We start from the raw sequence: 21,455 nt of genomic DNA, 5'->3' as shown, positions 1-21,455 counted from the left end.
ATCCAACCATCTCATATTTAAACTGTATTTCTCTATTTAATTTGAAAGAATCTGCAATAACAGATTGAAATTTAACAGCAACAACTACAAAACCCAAATTTTTGAAACTGATCTTTTTTGAGAGCCTGATGCTGCTGTTGCAGCTAAGTCACTTCAGTCATGTCCGACTCTGTGCAATCCCATAGGCGGCAGCCTGCCAGGCTCCCCCGTCCCTGGGATTCTCCAGGCAAGAACACTGGAGTGGGTTGCCATTGAGAGCCTAGTGGATAGGAAAAGGAAAAAAAATGGGCTGCAGAAAATTAACATGTTTTGAGCATTTATTCATCAGAGATTCTGCAGGGTAATTTCCATATTTGGTCAATTGAATCTTCTGATGGTACCATGATTGCGATCAGAAAAGTCATATGAGGAAAAGTCATACCTTCGTTAGTCAGCATTACCTCTGTTTTGTGATGAATAAATGGTAGCTGTTTTTTGGACTTGGGAGCCCCATGGTTCTCCATGAAAACTGCATTACAGCTTGTCAGTGGTTTCTCTTTTATGGTGCCAATCTCTCATTCTTATTTCCAAGGTGAATTCTCAGAAAACTCCATGGAGATCTCATCACATCCTACCTTCTGATGGTTCTCATCTCGGTAGTAGGGAGATAAAATGCTGTCTGTTTTTTAAGATATTTATTTATTTGGCTGCACCAGGTCTTAGTTGCAGCATGTGAAATCTTTGTTGCTTCACATGGGATCTTTCGTTGCAGGCATGGACTCCAGCTGTGGCACATCGGCTCAGTAACTGAGGCCAGCTGGTTCCAGCAGCTGTGGTGGGTAGGCTTAGTTGCTCTGGGGCATGTATGATCCTAGTTCCCTGACCAGGAATTGAACCCATGTCCCCTGAATTACAAGGATGATTTTTATCCACTGGACTGCCAGAGAAGTCCCTGTCTGGTGCCTCTTTGAATGACACTTAAACTGGGTTTAGAAATTAATTATTTTCTCATTCTGAAGCTCCTAGAGACTTTCTGCTTCACAGCTTGGGCTGACTAGGACCTACCCCCTATCCTGTCCATGATTAATCACTCCTGTGTTGTTCAGTGGTCTCCTTCCACCATGGTGTTCTCACCTTGGGTCCTTTCAGTCCTATATCCCTTACCATTGATCTCTTAGTGCCATGTGATCTTTCTTCCAACTTCCAATCCACACTCCTGTATAATAATAAATTCACTATTAATTGAAGAAAGGTTATTTCTTTACTTACTAAGTAAACTTCATTGCTTGCCAGTTATGTTTCAGACTCTGTGTTGATAGGAGCCTACTGTATTTTCCCTCCAAGGAAAGGCTAAGATAAAACCAAAATAATGCAAATACTGTCTGAATTGCTAGAGGTACAGCAATGCATCTTTTAAGTCTTTGTGTCCCTCAGCATTTAATGCAAATTACACTGATTACATTGTACTGAGAGAAGTTAATTGGGGTATCTTCTCAAAGTGACATAGATAATATAAATGATCGTCATATGTTGATCAGTTTATTTGTCTTTATCTCTTATATGGAAGATACATTTAGCCAATGGGAAACTTGTAAGCATCAATCTAGGCTACATAGGCTGATAACTATTTCTTATTCTAGACAGTAGGGAGGAGAGTCAGAGTGGGGGAAACTCATGCTTATCAGTCAGCTGTCTATATGTATTTGATGCAACAATTCACATGCATTCATCCATCTACCTACAGATTCAATCTATGAGGTGGCTGTCGGTATTCCTACATAGAAATGAAAAAGCTGAGATATAAAGAGGTTTGATGGATTATCCAAAGTCACACAATCAGTGACAGATAGCCAGGATGGAAAGTCAGGTCAATCCTTGTTCTTCCCACCTCCCTTTACCTCCTTTGATGAGTCCATCACCGTGATTCAAGTAGCATAATTTCCCCTATGTACCCAAAGCCCTTATACAAGGCAAGATCAGAGATTGAACTAACCTTCTCTTTTGTGGATATTTTTAATGTTCCCCAGGGGACCAGACCACTAACTGAGGAGTTTTTAATGGTGATTAGAGGTGCTTCCCTGGTGTTTCCGTGACTAGGAATCTGCCTGCCAGTGCAGGGGATATGGGTTCGATCCCTGGTCTGGGAAGATCCCACATGCCCTGGAACAGGAAGACCTGGGGCTGGAGCTACTAAGCCTGTGCCTCAGCACTCAGCACCCTGGAGTCCGTGAGCTACAACTACTGAAGCCCACACGCCGGAGCCCGTGCGCGGCAACAAGAGACCCACCACGAGAAGCCTGCCTACTGCCACGAGAGAGCAGTCCCTGCTCATGGCAACTAGTGAAAGTCTGACATAGCAATGAAGCAATGAATCAAAAAAAAAGAAAAAATCAAAACAGTGGTTAGAAATCCTCACCGGAAAATTCATTCTATTTAGCCCCAGATATCCCAAGGGTGAATGAAGGAGAGGAACATGAAAGAGACATGTGATTCCCTTAGTTGCAGAGGGGAAAAAAAAAAAAAAGTATATCAAAATGAGATGACATGAGGAACACAGTCCCCAGAGCCATAAGAACAAGAAATATATCCTATTTAAAATGTCAGGATGCTTACTCCAGACTCTGGTCTAGGGACTCTCCAACTGAAAATCGCTGCAAACAGTATTACAAATATACTGTAGCAATGTATTCTATACATTGAAATGTATTTCACATTTTAACTTATTGGAATTCTTACCTTAAAGGAAAAGTAAAAATAAGAAGGACTCCGTTTCTGCTGAATGTGAGTGATTCTCTCCTGACAGGAAAGGTATAAGTGTTTCAGTTTTCTTGTCTCTACTGGTTGGTGTCTGAAGTCCTTTACAACTGTGTCTACTGCTTAACCTGGGACAATTAGAGGAAACTTTTCTAAAAAGTTTTTATGTTTTCTTGCCTCCTGATTTTCTTTTTATGGTGAATTTGGGCATTGGATAAGAACAAGCAAAGGGATCAAGTAGAAGTTAACCAATTAAGAAAGGTAAGAAAAAAATATTAAAGTTGTGTCCCGTGTAGTTTACTGATCTGAAGAAAAACTCACAATCTTGTTAATTTCTCCAATTATCCACAGACCCAAGGTTCCAAGAATACTGAATGACTAAGAAAGTATGTTAAATAACTGTTCTGTCCATTATTATCAATACAAAATTTGTTAGTCTTTAGGAGAAAACTAAGGATAATAAATAATATGACTTGAATGCTTTTTTAAACAGAGGTTTTAAGGAAATTTTACTATTTTCACAAACCCTTAGAAATTAAAAACCCAGATGAAGAATATCTGGACTAAATGGTTGACTACAAACTCTCAGCTAGGGGGAAGAGTATATTTCACAAAAACAAGAAATGTATTTGCTAAGGAAGAAGAGAGAATGAAGCATGTAATTTGCAATGCTAGATGTAAAATGAATGGTATTTTGCTAAAAGACAAATTAATGAGAGTGAGTTATGAAAAAGACAATTTTCAGCCTCTATAATTATATTTTCTTTTTAGGAGATATACACATTTTTTCCTAATGTAGGTAAATGGATTCTAATGTATTAATACAGTTCTGAGAATTACAATATCATCTCTATATAGTAGTGCTCACACCTATTATTGACAAGGTCCTTATAAATGACCTCAGATGTTAAGAGGAGAACTGCATTGACTGGATATAAATTAGACATCCATAGGCTATCTCTGGGACTCTGAGCAGTAGTTACCAATCTTTTGTACCTCTCATTTCTCATGTGCAAAATAATTCAGGAAAAATACTTAACACAGAACTTTTAGATCATAGGGAATGATTAACCTAATTTAGTACTTATTATTTTTACACATCATTGCCTTTCTTTATGTGCCTAACACACACCAAAGTTTCTAGAGCATTTTATTCTTTCTGCTATTTCTGATGGAAAAGCACTCTCACAGACTCTTTCTTGTTGAAGATGAGAGGAAAATACCCATTCCTTCTTTTTACTACCTGCTGAAGATGCTTTTCTGTGATGTTCAAACAGCAAGTTTAGTCCAAGGACAAGGACCTAGGCTGAATATCTGTCCAGTGAAATCAGAAGAGAGGCAGTGTAGTTTTGAGGAGCAAATAATGTGGCATCAAGAGACCTATGTTCTAGCCAGCATTCACCACTGATTAGCTATGACATTCCTATCCTTCACTGACCTCAGCTAACAAAAGATAATCTTCTTAATACTCATTGGCTTATTCTTGATTATCTCCCTCACTGAATTGTGGTGAGACTTAGATAAGATAATGGGAGCAATGACATGCTGAAAGTACTGCATACAAATGTCAGACTTTTTGCTTATTGGAGTATTGAGTCCCTGTCCAATTGGAAACTGAGCAGATCTGAGCATGACTAGGCACTTCTTGTATGGTGGTGTTTGTAAGAATGGAAACAGATCCTGCCACCCTTCCCCCAAGCTGTGCTCAGTAGATCTTTCAACATCAATATCAGCACAGGTGCTGAGTTACTTTGATCTTCTGTTTTAAGTCTTTTTAAAAAGATTTAAATTAATTCAGTTCAGTCGCTTAGTCATGTCTGATTGTTTGCGACATGGACTGCAGCCCACTGGGCTTCCCTGTCCATCACCAACTCCTGGAGTTTGCTCAAACACATGCCCATTGAGTCTGTGATGCCATCCAGCCATCTCCTCCTCTGTCATCCACGTCTCCTCATGCCTTCAATCTTTTCCAACCTCACAGTCTTTTCCAGTGAGTCAGTTCACATCAGGTGGCCAAAGTATTGGCATTTCAGCTTCACCATCAGTCCTTCCAATGAATAGTCAGGACTAATTTCCTTTAGGATTGACTGGTTTGATATCCTTGCAGTCCAAGGGACTCTCAAGAGTCTTCTCCAACACCATAGTTCAAAAGCATCAATTCTTCATTGCTGAGCTTTATATGTATGCTGAGTTGCTTCAGCCACGTCCAACTCTGTGCAACCCTATGGACTGTGGCATCTCCCTCATAATTCAGTTGGCAACGAATCTGCCTGCAATGCAGGAGACGTGGTTTCAACTCCTGAGTTGGGAAATTCCCCTGGAGAAGGAAATGGAAACCCCCTCCAGTATTTTTGCCTGGAGAATCCCAAGGAGAGAGGAGCCTGGCAGGCTACAGTATGGGATCGCAAGAATCGGGCACAACCGAGCAACTAGGCACACGCGGACTGTAGCCCACCAGGCTCCTCTGTCCATGGGATTCTCTAGGCAGGAATACTGGCGTGTGTTTCCATGACTTCCTCAAGGGGATCTTCCCTGTCTAGAGATCAGATCCCCGTCTTGTGCATCTCCTGCATTGTAGGCAGATTCTTTACTGCTGAGCCACTGGGGAAGCCCATGTATATTTGACCATGCCACGTGGTATGTGGGATCTTAGTTCCCCCAATCAGGGATCCAACCCACACCCCTTGCAGTAGAAGCACGGAATCCTAACCACTAGACTACCAGGGAATTTCACCTCATGTTTTAATTTCAGACAGCACCGAATAGCTTGCTGCTCTAAACGATAAGGGGTTTAACACTCTGAGGTATAATTAGATAACTAAGTTAGTACCATGCTATCTACTGTTTTATAATCTAAGTCCATGGACCAGGTGAGGAATTGGAGTGGAAATAGAGAATTCCACTAGAGTAATTGGCCTAAACTTTTACTTTAAAAATGTAGACTGGGGGTGTATTTTTTTTTTCTTTTTTCCTCTGTTCCTCCCTCTCTCCCTTCCTTCCATCCTTCCTTCCTCTCTTTCTTCTGTCTTTTCTTTCTTTCTTGTTCCTTTTGTCCTGGATTTCACTTCGTTATACATTTCAAGGGGTAAATTTTACCTCCGCCTGGATGACTTCATTCCCCAGATTTAAATATGGAGGCCGGAACATTCCACATGCCGCTGGTGGTGGTTTCCGCTTCCGCTGTGATCCTGTGAATCCGCGTGTCCCTAGGAGTCTTCTCTGCCCTGACTTGTTCTATTACTGTCATCCAGGATGTGAGCTTATTCTTACAACCTTCTTCTCTAAAAACTGAAGGGGATTATTCAAAATGCTCAATATTTAACTGACTTTTTTTTTTTTTTTTTCTGTAAATGCTGACACTGGAAAATTAGGGTAGGGTTGGAACCATGCTGGCTATGTGGGAATATTCTGTCTCCTGGCTTGGCTATCAACTTTAAAAAATTACCCCCACCACCACCAGAAAATTCAAATTCATTTTATTTTTTAATTAATTTTAATCATTTTCAATACTTTTCATTCATTCCATTAGTACTGCTGAAGATCAGTCAGTGGCCTGAATTCATTTTGACATTTTTCTCTGGGAGATGTGCCTAAAAGGTATGCTAATATATCAATTAATTTATCATAAATAATGAGATATGTCTTAAGGATGCATTCCTGTAGTTATCCAATAAACAGTTAATGCCAGAAGTGCTCATAATTGACAGACATATGTCACTTGTTTTAAGGTCATTTGTTAGTTGGCAGCACACCTAGAACTCAACACAGTGCTTTCATGTTTTAATATCAAAATTAGCACACTTTTTACTGTTTTTCACGTTACGCACTGTGCTAAAATTTGCATGTGTACATGTCAGTAAAGAGGTGTTTAAGTTCTGTCATGGATTTGTTGTTGTTTAGTTGCTAAGTCATGTCCAACCCTTTGTGACCCCATGGACTATATCCTACCAGGCCCCTCTGTCCATGAAATTTTCTAGGCAAGAATACAGGAGTGGGTTGCCATTTCCTTCTCCAGGGGATCTTCCCCACCCAAGAATCGAACCTGAAGCTCCTGTATTGGCAAGCTTGTTCACCAGGGAGCCGGCAGGGAAGCCCACCTGCCATGTATTCATCTTACCAAATAGCATGGTCTATCTTTTCTCTTATTGCAGCTCAAATGGCCAGATATATGAAAGAGGTGCAAACCAGGAATCAAACAGAAGTGACAGAATTTATCCTCTTAGGACTCTCAGACAATTCAGAGCTACAGGTCGTCCTCTTTGGATTGTTTCTGTTGATCTATATGGCAACCATGGTGGGTAATTTGGGGATGATTGTGTTAATTAAGATGGATCCTTGTCTCCACACCCCCATGTACTTTTTTCTCAGCAGTCTCTCCTTTGTCGATGCCTCTTACTCTTCTTCTGTCACTCCTAAGATGCTGGTGAACCTCGTGGCTGAGAGGAAGGCCATTTCTTTTAATGGATGCGCTGCCCGGTTCTATTTCTTTGGCTCCTTCCTGGGGACTGAGTGCTTCTTATTAGCTATGATAGCATATGACCGCTACGCAGCCATTTGGAACCCTTTGCTGTATCCTGTTCTCATGTCTGGGAGAATTTGCTTCTTGCTAGTGGCTACCTCATTCCTAGCAGGTTTTGGAAATGCAGCCATACACACAGGAATGACTTTCAAATTGCCCTTTTGTGGCTCCAATAAGATCAATCATTTCTACTGTGATACACCACCCCTGCTCAAACTCTCTTGTTCTGATACCCGCATCAATGGCATTGTGATCATGGCTTTCTCCAGTGTTAATGTCATTGGCTGTGTTATGATCATCCTCATTTCCTACCTATGCATCCTTGTTGCCATCTTGAGGATGCCCTCATTAGAGGGCAGACACAAAGCCTTCTCCACCTGTGCCTCTCACCTCACGGCCATCACCATATTCTTTGGGACGATTCTCTTCATGTACTTGCGTCCTACGTCTAGCTACTCAATGGAGCAGGACAAGATTGCCTCTGTCTTTTATGCGGTAGTGATCCCTATGCTAAATCCCTTCATCTACAGTTTGAAAAATAAGGATGTGAAAGGGGCCTTAAAGAAGATCTTACAGAAACAGATACTGTGAAGACATGTTACATATCACCCTATTATGTGGAATAAGAATGTTTTCATGTTAACTGTATTGTTTAATTGCTTGAACTGTTTTTCTGTGTTAAAGTATATTGTTTAAAATGAGATGTATTCTTAATTTCCTGGTGTCTTAAATGTGTATTTATTAGCCTATAGTATGAATCAATAGAGTGAAGGAAAGCTGTCTGGTAAAATATCAAAATACTTGGAACTGGCTGACCTAGATTGAAATCTCAATTTTAATATTGAGCTTTTCCACTCTAATTATATATACATATATACATATACATACATATATATATATATATATAATATATATATATATATATATGACTTTGATTGGATCTTGGAAATAGACTCTGAGACAGATATTTGTATTTAGGAAATTTATTGGAGAGTGTTCCCAGGAACAGTACTGATAAGTAAGGGAAATAGGATTGGGTAGAAGAGACTACTTTGTGATGAAATTGCATCAGAGTACTCAGCCAGTTCCATGTGCAGATCTGGAATTGCGATTATCCTTCTCAGAGATGTTTCAAATTTGAACAGGTATTTATACTTCCATAATAACCTGCTTTAGATATGGGTCACCCACTGGAAGTGGTTTAATTTTCAGAATGACAATGCCTCTCAGCAGGGATATTCCAAGACTAGAGCTCAGCTATGAGGTGTCAGCTGTTGATGCCCTAGGAAGCTGGGGAAGTAAATACTTCAATACTGAAAGTTCAATCTGGGTAGTATATCACAGCATCTATTGTAAATAGTAACACTCTTCCATTCACATGGATGTCAAGAGTACCAAATACTATAGAAGAAAGTCTTAGCTGTTTAATAATATGGGTGCTATAGTAATAATGGGGGGTATAGTTTACTGACTTTGTGAATTAACTGAAGTATTTTGGAGTGTGGTAATCTCAAAGTGTTTTAACTTTTTATCTGTAACCCAGCCAAAGTTTCACATAATTTTCAATAAACATTTATCAAACACAATTATCTATTTATTGCTCATTGTAGTGGGGTCGGGGCTGTCAATGTTGGAACAACAGGGAAAAAACTGTATTTCATGAGATGATATGTTGAAGAAGGACTAAGTAATGATTTGGAATCAGCTAAATGTCTGTTTCCTATTTCTTTCTATCCCACTCTCCACTACAGACCAATGTTGGAACATTGGAATACCAATGTCCAAAAGGTTTATTAGACCCCACAAAGGAGGAGATAACTCATCCTATCCCCCTGGAACAGCCCTCCAATCTCCTGTTAATTCCACTTTTAATTATTAACCAATGTTTCTCTCAAAGACATTAGCGGAACAATGTATTCAGCAGGTAACACATGCTGAAGATATACCATGTGAGAAAACAAAGTTCTTGATTTCATGAAACTTGTTTTTGAGTGAGGAAGACTTCACTGTCAACAGCAAAATGTGTATGCATGTGTGCATAGGCATTTGTTCCTGTTTGTGTGGGATGCATTGTGTGACATGGATAAGAGTTGTGCTTTAAAGAAATGAAAGCAAGAGAATAAGGTTGTATGGAAGTAGAGCAACCTGTGGAAATAACATTTGAGCAAGTCCTGCATAGGAATAACACTGCATGAATATCCGTGGTGAATACAAAGGCCCTGAGGTAAGATCGTTCTTGGTTTGTTAAAAGAATAGTAAGGGAACAAGTGTACATGAAACAGAGTGAGCAAATAAAAAGAGAGAAAAAACTGCAATCAGGAAGGTGTTTGGGGAGTGATGAATCAATTGGAGTATGTTATGGTAACTCACTCCAGTATTCTTGCCTATTAAAATAGAAATGAGTAGGGGTTATATTTTTAGTGGAATTCTGAAATTTTGAGGCAAGACCTAATAAATTTTATATCATTTAATTTAATTCAATGTTATGCACAATGGAGTCTTAAGACCATAAAAGAGATTTTGTGCTTCAAATGCCTAACTTATTCCCAAAGGTATAAGTGACTCCTTGGGGAGAAAATAGTTCAATTATCTCAGTGAAAAATAAGTGGATGTCTTAATTTTGGGTTAGTATATTTCAGGCTTTCATTTTTTTAGTGTTTTGCAAAGATGATTAAATCTCAAGAGCATTGTCACAACCTTAATAATCTGACCCTCAGCCTCAAATTCAGAAGCAGCATCTTACACTCTTTGTTGAATTAATTAACCATATCTTGAGTCTGTCACAGCTGAGTTCCTTATGCCACTTCCATTTTCATCAAAGCTATAAATTTCATGCTGTAAGGAAAAAAAATTATATTCCTGCAAAAACCAATAAATAAAACTAAACTTATAAACACCACACTTTCAGTGAGTATGTCTTAAGTACAGCAGGTAAGATGATTTACTTTATCTCTAAGTGGTCAGATATAGAAAGCTTCAAAGAGGATTCAAAAAGCATTCAAGAATTTAAGACAAAACCTCTCGGTGCTCTGTGACAACCTGGAGGGATAGGCCCGGCAGGGAGGGAGGCTGAGCATGCAGGGGACGCATGTGTGCCTATGGCCGATTCATACTGACGTAGGCAAAAACCATCACAATATTGTAAAGCAATTATCCCCCAATTAAGATAAATAAATACAAATTTTAAAAACACTTTGTCTCTAAATTGCAATATGTCTGAAACACCGAATTTAAGGTTAGCAACTAAACTAACACAATTTTTTTTTAGAAGAAAAGGGTTTAGGATGACTAATAAGAGATGAGGATTTTATAGAATATTCAACCTATGCATACACATACAAACACACATGTACACATGCATCTCTCTGTGTATATATGTGTGTTTTTGTGTGTGTATGAAGCAGGGAAATTTAATTAATTTTGTTCAGAAAGAGTGCTAAAGCACTTGGAATATTTAATACACTGTAGTACATAAAGTAAAATTATTTTATGCTCTTATGTGCACACTTTGAGAAACCACTGCAATTGTCTGCCTTTATCTATCTATCTATATACATAAACATATGTAAACACATACACACATATCAGATCATATATGTCATATAGAATATAATTCCATTTATATCAAATATATATATAATGTATACATATATTTACATGCATAAAGTGGACCTCTACAAAATGGCTATGAATATTCTTAAGTGGTATTTTACAGGGTGGAATTTAACTGATTTTAGAGAAAGAATGGTCAGTTAAAGGACTATTGTAGTAATCTAGGTGAAAGATGATGTTGGCTTGAGCCTTAATGGTAGAAATAAAGATGGAAGGCAGTAGTTGGTTTGTTGATGTAGATATTTTGAAAATAGAGATAGCATAATTGTCTGATAGACTAGTTACATAGTGTGTGAGAAAGAAAAGAGAACAATTTTTTCAATAATTATCTGCTTGTATTTATTTTTTTTATTTGAACGCATGGAAGTAGAGTTGTCACTGACTTGAGACAGAGAATGTTATGTTTAGGAAAATTAAAGGAAGGCATGAGCAAATCAGCTTTGAGTCAGGTTGAATCATTATTTGATATTAATGTGAAAATGTGAGTAAGTGCGTTATAAGTCTGGGGTTTGGGAAAGAGGTCAGGGCTGAATTAAATTCAGGAGTTGTAAATATATAGATACTATTTATAGTCATGAGACTGAATACGATCATGAAGGTAGAGTGTAAATAGAAAAAAAAACAAACAATAGAAGAGGATCATGAAATGAGTTCTGAGCTACTCCAATCTTAACAGTCAGAGAAAAGAGGAATAAACAAAGAAGGCTGAGAAGGAGCAACCCATATGGTAGGAGGAAAACTCAGAATGTTGTGTCCTGGGAGACAAGAGATGATAGTTTTTCAAGGAGTAGTTAGCAATTAACTCCGCCAAATATTGATAGATCAAAAAGTTGAAGATTGAGAATTGACCACTGAATTTGGCAGCATAAAGAACCCTGACAACCTTGACAAGAACAATTTCTGTGGAGTGATGGAGTGAAAGTTTGATTAGAGTGGGCTTAAGAGAAAACAGGAAAAAAAAATGAACTGAATTCAGGAAGTATTATATATCCAACTATGCCATACATTTCATTGCCAAAGAGAATGCAAAGGAACTGGATGGTAGACAGTGAAGGCGAAAAGATCAACAGAGGAGGTGAAAAACTTTGGGAGGTAAGGTAAGATATAGACAAGCAGGGGTTGATTATCAACAACTTCACACACACGTGGATAAATGCTCATTTTAAAATAAAAGTTGCTGAGTTTACTTAAGAAATCTTTGTTGTTCTGCAGTTAAAAAAATAAAAAGCCTTAATATACAGTTCTTTGGACATTTTAGAAGTAATTTTACAGTAGAGAATAAACTGATTTTCTTTTTTTTTGCATCATTTATATCTCTGATTTCTTTCTTATCTCAGCAAGCAAATCATCCATTCTGAGACAAAGGGATGAGCAACCATTCGACAGTGACTGAATTTATTCTCCTGGGGTTCAGCGATCATCCAGAGCTACAGAGTCTTCTTTTTATGATATTTCTATTCATCTATACGATCACTGTGTTTGGAAATCTTGGCATGATCCTGTTAATCAAGATTGACTCCCATCTCCACACTCCAATGTATTTTTTCCTCAGTAACCTGTCCCTTGTTGACTTCTGCTACTCTTCTGTCATTGCCCCTAAAATGCTCGTAAATTTCTGGGCAGAGAACCCAGTCATTTCATTCAATGAATGTGCCACTCAGTTCTTCTTTTTTGGTTCCTTCGCTGGCATTGAGGGATTCCTGCTGACCGTGATGGCCTATGACCGTTACGTAGCCATCTGCAAACCTCTCCTTTACACGGTCACTATGTCCCCCCAACTGAACGCCCTGCTGGTGTTGGCCACATACCTCGCCGGCTTCATAAATGCTGCCGTTCACACGGGCCTCACCTTCCAGCTGTCCTTCTGCCACTCCAGTGTCATCAACCACTTTTTCTGTGACACTCCACCCCTCCTGAAACTCGCGTGTTCTGACACTCGTGTCAATGAAGCTGTCATTTTTGCTTTTGCCAGTTTTAACGAACTGAGCTGCCTCCTGACTATTCTCATTTCCTATCTCTACATCCTCGCTGCCATCTTGAGGCTCGGCTCTGCTGAGGGGAGGCACAGAGCCTTCTCCACCTGCGCGGCCCACCTGATGGCGGTCACCATCTTCTTTGGCACAATCCTGTTCATGTACCTGCGGCCCAGCGGCAGCTACTCAATGGGCCAAGACAAAGCGGTGTCCGTGTTTTACACGGCGGTCATCCCCATGTTAAACCCGCTCATCTATAGTCTGAGAAACAAGGACGTCAAAACCTCCTTTGGCAAAATTTTTAAAACATCCTCTTTTTGCTTCTGTACTTAGAATTGCCAAAGCGTGGGCTTTCAGGACTCAGAGGGAACTTAGAGATGGCCAAATCCACATGTGTTTACTCTGGCTCCACGTCATTCTGTCATGGGGTTTTTTGTTTTGTTTTTGCTTTTTTTTTTCTTTCCTAATAGTGGAATTGGACCAAATATTCCAAGCATCCTGGGGAATATGATTGCTCTATATAGATCCCATTTATTCCAGAGAACCTATATGCTTGAAAAAAACAATTATCATAGTTCAACTCCCAATTTAGGAGCATAAAACTCAAAATAGGCATACCTAAAACATATTGTAGGCTTTGTTCCAGACCACTTCAATAAGTGAATGGCATAATAAAGCAAATTACAAAATTTTTTGGTTTCCCAGCGCATGTAACAGTTATATTTATATTATATTGTAGTGTATTAAGTAGGCAACAGCATTATGTCTAAAGTGTATGTATTTTCATTAAAATACTTTATTAAAATCTAGCCTTCAGTGAATTACAATCATTTTACTGGTGAAGGGTATTGCCTTACTGCTGATGACTGCTGACTGATCAGGGTAACAGTTGCTCAAAATTTGGGTTGTGGTGACAATTCCTTAAAATGCAGCAATGAAGTTTGCCACATCAATTGACATTGTGACAAAAGATTTGCCTGTAGCATGTAATGCCTTTCCACAGCATTCTACCCACAGCAGAACTTTGAAAGTTCGAATTGATACTCTCAAAGGCTGCCACTGCTTTATCAACTAAGTTTATGTAATATTCTAAATCACTTGTTGTCATGGCAACAATCTGTACAACATTTTTCACCAGGAGTGATTCCATCTCAAGAAATTATTTGCTTTGCATGTCCACAAGAAGCAAGTCCTCATCCATTAAAGTTTTATCCTGAGATTGCAGCAATTCAGTGACATCTTCAGTCTCTACTTCCAATCAAGTTCTCTTACTATTTCCATTACATCTGCAGTTAATCTCTCCACCGAAATTTTGAACTCCTCAAGTCATTCATGAAGGTGGGACACAACTTTCCCCAAATCCTGTTAATGTTAGTATTTTTACATCTTCCAAATGGATCATGAATGTTCTTAATGTCATTCACAACAATGAATCCATCCTGGAGGCTTTCAATTTCCTTTGCACAGACATCAAAGAAATCACTATCTACAGCAGCCATAGACTTACAAGACATATTTTTAAAATAATAACAACGGAAAGTTGAAATGATGCCTTGGTCTATAGGCTGCAGAATGGATGGGGAAAGTGATTGCTCTGTTGTATTAGCAAGCTTAAAAACAGCACATTTTTTTTTTTTTTTTTTTATTAGTTGGAGGCTAATTACTTCACAACACTTCAGTGGGTTTTGTCATACATTGATATGAATCAGCCATAGATTTACACTTATTCCCCATCCCGATCCACCCTCCCACCTCCCTCTCCACCCGATTCCTCTGGGTCTTCCCAGTGCACCAGGCCCGAGCACTTGTCTCATGCATCCCACCTGGGCTGGTGATCTGTTTCACCATAGATAGTATACATGCTGTTCTTTTGAAACATCCCACCCTCACCTTCTCCCACAGAGTTCAAAAGTCTGTTCTGTATTTCTGTGTCTCTTTTTCTGTTTTGCATATAGGGTTATCGTTACCATCTTTCTAAATTCCATATATATGTGTTAGTATGCTGTAATGTTCTTTATCTTTCTGGCTTACTCACTCTGTATAAGGGGCTCCAGTTTCATCCATCTCATTAGGACTGATTCAAATGAATTCTTTTTAACGGCTGAGTAATATTCCATGGTGTATATGTACCACAGCTTCCCTATCCATTCATCTGCTGATGGGCATCTAGGTTGCTTCCATGTCCTGGCTATTATAAACAGTGCTGCGATGAACATTGGGGTGCACGTGTCTCTTTCAGATCTGGTTTCCTCAGTGTGTATGCCCAGAAGTGGGATTGCTGGGTCATATGGCAGTTCTATTTCCAGTTTTTTAAGAAATCTCCACGCTGTTTTCCATAGCGGCTGTACTAGTTTGCATTCCCACCAACAGTGTAAGAGGGTTCCCTTTTCTCCACACCCTCTCCAGCATTTATTGCTTGTAGACTTTTGGATAGCAGCCATCTTGACTGGCGTGTAATGGTACCTCATTGTGGTTTTGATTTGCATTTCTCTAATAATGAGTGATGTTGAGCATCTTTTCATGTGTTTGTTAGCCATCTGTATGTCTTCTTTGGAGAAATGTCTGTTGAGTTCTTTGGCCCATTTTTTGATTGGGTCATTTATTTTTCTGGAATTGAGCTTCAAGAGTTGCTTGTATATTTTTGATATTAATCCTTTGTGTGTTTCTTCATTTGCTATTATTTTCTCCCAATCTGAGGGCTGTCTATTCACGTTACTTATAGTTTCCTTTGTAGTGCAAAAGCTTTTAAGTTTCATTAGGTCCCATTTGTTTAGTTTTGCTTTTATTTCCAATATTCTGGGAGGTGGGTCATAGAGGATCTTGTTGTGGTTTATGTCGGAGAGTGTTTTGCCTATGTTCTCCTCTAGGAGTTTTATAGTTTCTGGTCTTACATTTAGATCTTTAATCCATTTTGAGTTTATTTTTGTGTATGGTGTTAGAAAGTGTTCTAGTTTCATTCTTTTACAAGTGGTTGACCAGTTTTCCCAGCACCACTTGTTAAAGAGGTTGTCTTTTTTCCATTGTATAGCCTTGCCTCCTTTGTCAAAGATAAGCTGTCCATAGGTTCATGGATTTATCTCTGGGCTTTCTATTCTGTTCCATTGATCTATATTTCTGTCTTTGTGCCAGTACCATACTGTCTTGATGACTGTGGCTTTGTAGTAGAGTCTGAAGTCAGGCAGGTTGATTCCTCCAGGTCCATTCTTCTTTCTCAAGATTACTTTGGCTATTCGAGGTTTTTTGTATTTCCATACAAATTGTGAAATTCTTTGGTCTAGTTCTGTGAAAAATACCGTTGGTAGATTGACAGGGATTGCATTGAATCTATAGACTGCTTTGGGTAGAATAGCCATTTTGACAATATTGATTCTTCCAATCCATGAACACGGTATGTTTCTCCATCTGTTTGTGTCCTCTTTGATTTCTTTCATCGGTGTTTTATAGTTTTCTATGTATAGGTCTTTTGTTTCTTTAGGTAGATATACTCCTAAGTATTTTATTCTTTTTGTTGCAGTGGTGAATGGTATTGTTTCCTTAATTTCTCTTTCTGTTTTTTCATTGTTAGTATATAGGAATGCAAGGGATTTTTGTGTGTTAATTTTATATCCTGCAACTTTACTATATTCATTGATTAGCTCTAGTAATTTTCTGGTAGAGTCTTTAGGGTTTTCTATGTAGAGGATCATGTCATCTGCAAACAGTGAGAGTTTCACTTCTTCTTTTCCTATCTGGATTCCTTTTACTTCTTTTTCTGCTCTGATTGCTGTGGTCAAGACTTCCAGCACTATATTGAATAGTAGTGGTGAGAGTGGGCACCCTTGTCTTGTTCCTGATTTCAGGGGAAATGCTTTCAATTTTTCACCATTGAGGGTGATGCTTGCTGTGGGTTTGTCATATATGGCTTTTATTATGTTGAGGTATGTTCCTTCTATTCCTGCTTTCTGGAGAGTTTTAATCATAAATGAGTGTTGAATTTTGTCAAAGGCTTTCTCTGCATCTATTGAGATAATCATATGGTTTTTATCTTTCAATTTGTTAATGTGGTGTATTACATTGATTGATTTGTGGATATTAAAGAATCCTTGCATTCCTGGGATAAAGCCCACTTGGTCATGGTGTATGATTTTTTTAATATGTTGTTGGATTCTGTTTGCTAGAATTTTGTTAAGGATTTTTGCATCTATGTTCATCAGTGATATTGGCCTGTAGTTTTCTTTTTTTTTTTTTTGGCATCTTTGTCAGGTTTTGGAATTAGGGTGATGGTGGCCTCATAGAATGAGTTTGGAAGTTTACCTTCATCTGCAATTTTCTGGAAGAGTTTGAGTAAGATAGGTGTTAGCTCTTCTCTAAATTTTTGGTAGAATTCAGCTGTGAAGCCATCTGGTCCTGGGCTTTTGTTTGCTGGAAGATTTTTGATTACAGTTTCGATTTCCTTGCTTGTGATGGGTCTGTTAAGATCTTCTATTTCTTCCTGGTTCAGTTTTGGAAAGTTATACTTTTCTAAGAATTTGTCCATTTCATCCAAGTTGTCCATTTTATTGGCATAGAGCTGCTGGTAGTAGTCTCTTATGACCCTTTGTATTTCAGTGTTGTCTGTTGTGATCTCTCCATTTTCATTTCTAATTTTGTTAATTTGGTTCTTCTCTCTTTGCTTCTTAATGAGTCTTGCTAATGGTTTGTCAATTTTGTTTATTTTTTCAAAAAACCAGCTTTTAGCTTTGTTAATTTTTGCTATGGTCTCTTTAGTTTCTTTTGCATTTATTTCTGCCCTGATTTTTAAGATTTCTTTCCTTCTGCTAACCCTGGGGTTCTTCATTTCTTCCTTCTCTAATTGCTTTAGGTGTAGAGTTAGGTTATTTATTTGGCTTTTTTCTTGTTTCTTGATGTAAGCCTGTAATGCTATGAACCTTCCCCTTAGCACTGCTTTTACAGTGTCCCATAGGTTTTGGGTTGTTGTGTTTTCATTTTCATTCATTTCTATACATATTTTGATTTCTTTTTTGGTTTCTTCTATGATTTGTTGGTTATTCAGAAGCGTGTTATTTAGCCTCCAGGTGTTTGAATTTTTAACAATTTTTTTCCTGTAATTGAGATCTAATCTTACTGCACTGTGGTCTGAAAAGATGACTGGAATGATTTCAATTTTTTTGAATTTTCCAAGACCAGATTTATGGCCCAGGATGTGATCTATTCTGGAGAAGGTTCCGTGTGCACTTGAGAAAAAGGTGAAGTTGATTGTTTTGGGGTGAAATGTCCTATAGATATCAATTAGGTCTAGCTGGTCCATTGTGTCATTTAAGGTTTGTGTTTCCTTGTTAATTTTCTGTTTAGTTGATCTATCCATAGTTGTGAGTGGGGTATTAAAGTCTCCCACTATTATTGTGTTACTATTAATTTCCTCTTTCATACTCATTAGCGTTTGCCGTACATATTGCGGTGCTCCTATGTTGGGTGCATATATATTTATAATTGTTATATCTTCTTCTTGGATTGATCCTTTGATCATTATGTAGTGTCCTTCTTTGTCTCTTTTCACATCCCTTATTTGAAAGTCTATTTTATCTGATATGAGTATTGCAACTCCTGCTTTCTTTTGGTCTCCGCTTGTGTGAAATATTTTTTTCCAGCCCTTCACTTTTAGTCTGTATGTGTCTCTTGTTTTGAGGTGGGTCTCTTGTAGACAGCATATATAGGGGTCTTGTTTTTGTATCCATTCAGCCAGTCTTTGTCTTTTGGTTGGGGCATTCAACCCATTTACATTTAAGGTAATTATTGATAGGTGTGGTCCCGTTGCCATTTACTTTGTTGTTTTGGGTTCACGTTTATACAACCTTTCTGCATTTCCTGTCTAGAGAAGATCCTTTAGCATTTGTTGAAGAGCTGGTTTGGTGGTGCTGAATTCTCTCAGCTTTTGCTTGTCTGTAAAGCTTTTGAATTCTCCTTCATATCTGAATGAGATCCTTGCTGGATACAGTAATCTAGGTTGTAGGTTATTCTCTTTCATTACTTTCAGTACGTCCTGCCATTCCCTTCTGGCCTGGAGGGTTTCTATTGATAGATCAGCTGTTATCCTTATGGGAATCCCTTTGTGTGTTATTTGTTGTTTCTCCCTTGCTGCTTTTAGTATTTGTTCTTTGTGTTTGATCTTTGTTAATTTGATTAATATGTGTCTTGGGGTGTTTCGCCTTGGGTTTATCCTGTTTGGGACTCTCTGGGTTTCTTGGACTTGGGTGGCTATTTCCTTCCCCATTTTAGGGAAGTTTTCAGCTATTATCTCCTCGAGTATCTTCTCATGGCCTTTCTTTTTGTCTTCTTCTTCTGGGACTCCTATGATTCGAATGTTGGGGCGTTTCACATTGTCCCAGAGGTCCCTGAGGTTGTCCTCATTTCTTTTGATCCTTTTTTCTTTTTTCCTCTCTGCTTCATTTATTTCCACCATTTTATCTTCTACCTCACTTATCCTATCTTCTGTCTCCGTTATTCTACTCTTGGTTCCCTCCAGAGTGTTTTTGATCTCATTCATTGCATTATTCATTTTTAATTGGCTCTTTTTTATTTCTTCTAGGTCTTTATTAAACATTTCTTGCATCTTTTCAATCTTTGTCTCCAGGCTATTTATCTGTAACTCCATTTTGTTTTCAAGATTTTGGATCATTTTTATTATCATTATTCTAAATTCTTTTTCAGGTAGATTCCCTATCTCCTCCTCTTTTGTTTGACTTGGTGGGCATTTTTCATGTTCCTTTACCTGTTGGGTATTTCTTTGCCTTTTCATCTTGTTTAGATTGCTGTGTCTGGAGTGGGCTTTCTGTATTCTGGTGGTCTGTGGTTCCTTTTTATTGTGGAGGATTTACCCAGTGGATGTGGTTAGACGATTGGCTTGTCAAGGTTTCCTGGTTAGGGAAGCTTGCGTCAGTGTTCTGGTGCGTGGAACTTGATTTCTTCTCTTTGGAGAGCAATGGAGTGCCCAGTAATGAGTTTTGGGATGGGTCTATGTGTTAGGTGTGACCTTGGGCAGCCTGTATGTTGACGTTCAGCGCTATGTTCCTGCGTTGCTGGAGAATTTGCGTGGTATGTCTTGCTCTAAAACTTATTGGCTCTTGGGTGGTGGTTTGTTTCAGTGTAGGTATGGAGGCTTTTGGACGGTCACTTATTACTTAAAGTTCCATGTAGTCAGGAGTTTTCTGATGTTCTCAGGTTTGGGACTTAAGTCTCCTGCCTCTGGATTTCAGTTTTATTCTTCCTGTAGTCTCAGGACTTCTCCAACTATACAGCACTGATAATAAAACTTCTAGGTTAATGGCGAAGAGATTCTCCCCTGTTAGGGACACCCAGAGAGGTTCACAGAGTTACAAGAAGAAGAGGAGAGGGAGGAGGGAGATAAAGATGAGCAGGAGGAGAAAAAGGGGGACTCAAGAGGAGAGAGACAGATCTACGCAGTTGTCTGTTCCCAGAGTGTTCTCCGTAACCCAGATACCTACAAAGATTCACAGAATTGGTTTGGGAAGAGAAGGGGAAAGGAGGAAATAGAGGTGTTCTGAGGTAGAAAACAGAGAGTCAAGCTTGGGAGAGAATAATCAACACACTCCTGAATAAAAATGGGAACTGAATATTGGATTATTAAATGTTCACAATTTATATCATATACTGAAAAACAAAAATTAAAAATCTAGAGTAGAGGTTAGAGTCTTAAAAATACTATATTAAAAACAAAAACCAAAACACACACAAAAATATTTTAGAAATATATATGAAGTTTGGTTTAAAAATAGGGCTTCTCTTCTTTTTTTTTTTTGTAAGGTTATAGAGTATTGAAAATGAAAATTAAGAAGTAGTAGAGGAGTATTAGAGGACTTTAAAAGAAATAAGAGAAAAAGAGAAGTAGAAAATAGAAGAGAAAAAGGAAAGAAAAAAAAAAGAAAGGAAGGAAAGAAAAAAGAAAAAGAAGAAAAAAAAAGAAAGCAAAAGAAAATTTTTTCTCTAATTAAAAAAATTGTAAAAATCTATGAAAATGAAAGTTAAGGAGTAATGGGGGAGTAATAGGGAATTTTAAAGGAAAATAAAAGAGAAAAAAGAAAAAAGAAAATAAAATTAAAAAAAAATTTTTTTCTTACTTAAAAAAAAAAAGTAAAAATATATCTAGGAATTTCTCTGGAGCTGTTGCAGTCAGTGTGTGTTCGGCTCAGTTTCAGATAGCTCCTCGTTCCAGCTTACACTTCTCGGTATCTACAGGCCCCTTCTGTTGTAGTCGATGTTTTCTACAGGGATTTTAATCTGTTGCACCAGTCCCTTCTGAAGCGGTTCCCTTTGTTTATTTGGCTTCTGTTTGCCGGTCTCTTCAGAGCCTCATTTCCGCCCTGACACAGGCGGGCGGAGGTGGACTCTTGTTCAGGTAGCTAGTTCCGTCGCTCTGCGGGGAGGGGCTGGCGCTGCAGGGAGGGGCGGGTGCTGCGAGAGGGGTGGGCGCTGCGGGGAGGGGCTGGCGCTGCCGGGAGGGGCTGACGCTGCTTTCTCCGTCTGCGCTGCTCAGGCTCCCGGCTGTTCTATATGGAGCGCGCCCCGCGCTGCGTGCGGTTCCAGCCCTCGGGTGTTCCACAAAAGCGCAGAACAAAAAGCTG

General features: G+C 38.6%; 3 protein-coding genes across 3 annotated transcripts in view; all 3 read left to right on the top strand.

The window, feature by feature from the left end:
• Positions 1-21,455, top strand: part of LOC122450481 (fatty acid desaturase 2-like protein FADS2B) — a 914,319-nt gene that overhangs the window by 375,993 nt on the left and 516,871 nt on the right. The gene's annotated exons all lie outside the window — the stretch shown is intronic.
• Positions 6,872-7,854, top strand: LOC122450494 (olfactory receptor 5AP2). The gene has a single exon (XM_043482872.1). The coding sequence runs from the start codon at positions 6,890-6,892 to the stop codon at positions 7,841-7,843; it is 954 nt and encodes a 317-aa protein (XP_043338807.1). The 5' UTR covers positions 6,872-6,889; the 3' UTR covers positions 7,844-7,854.
• LOC122449982 (olfactory receptor 1020-like) lies at positions 12,232-13,170 on the top strand. The gene has a single exon (XM_043482118.1). The coding sequence runs from the start codon at positions 12,232-12,234 to the stop codon at positions 13,168-13,170; it is 939 nt and encodes a 312-aa protein (XP_043338053.1).

The sequence above is a fragment of the Cervus canadensis genome, chromosome 11, assembly GCF_019320065.1.
Source record: "Cervus canadensis isolate Bull #8, Minnesota chromosome 11, ASM1932006v1, whole genome shotgun sequence".
Lineage (NCBI taxonomy): Eukaryota > Metazoa > Chordata > Mammalia > Artiodactyla > Cervidae > Cervus > Cervus canadensis.
Note: the sequence above shows the minus strand (reverse complement) of the source record. Positions and strands in the feature narration are given on the sequence as shown.

Coding starts and splice junctions, on each gene's coding strand:
- LOC122449982 (XM_043482118.1), top strand. CDS start 12,232: ATGAGCAACCATTCGACAGTGACTGAATTTATTCTCCTGGGGTTCAGC.
- LOC122450494 (XM_043482872.1), top strand. CDS start 6,890: ATGGCCAGATATATGAAAGAGGTGCAAACCAGGAATCAAACAGAAGTG.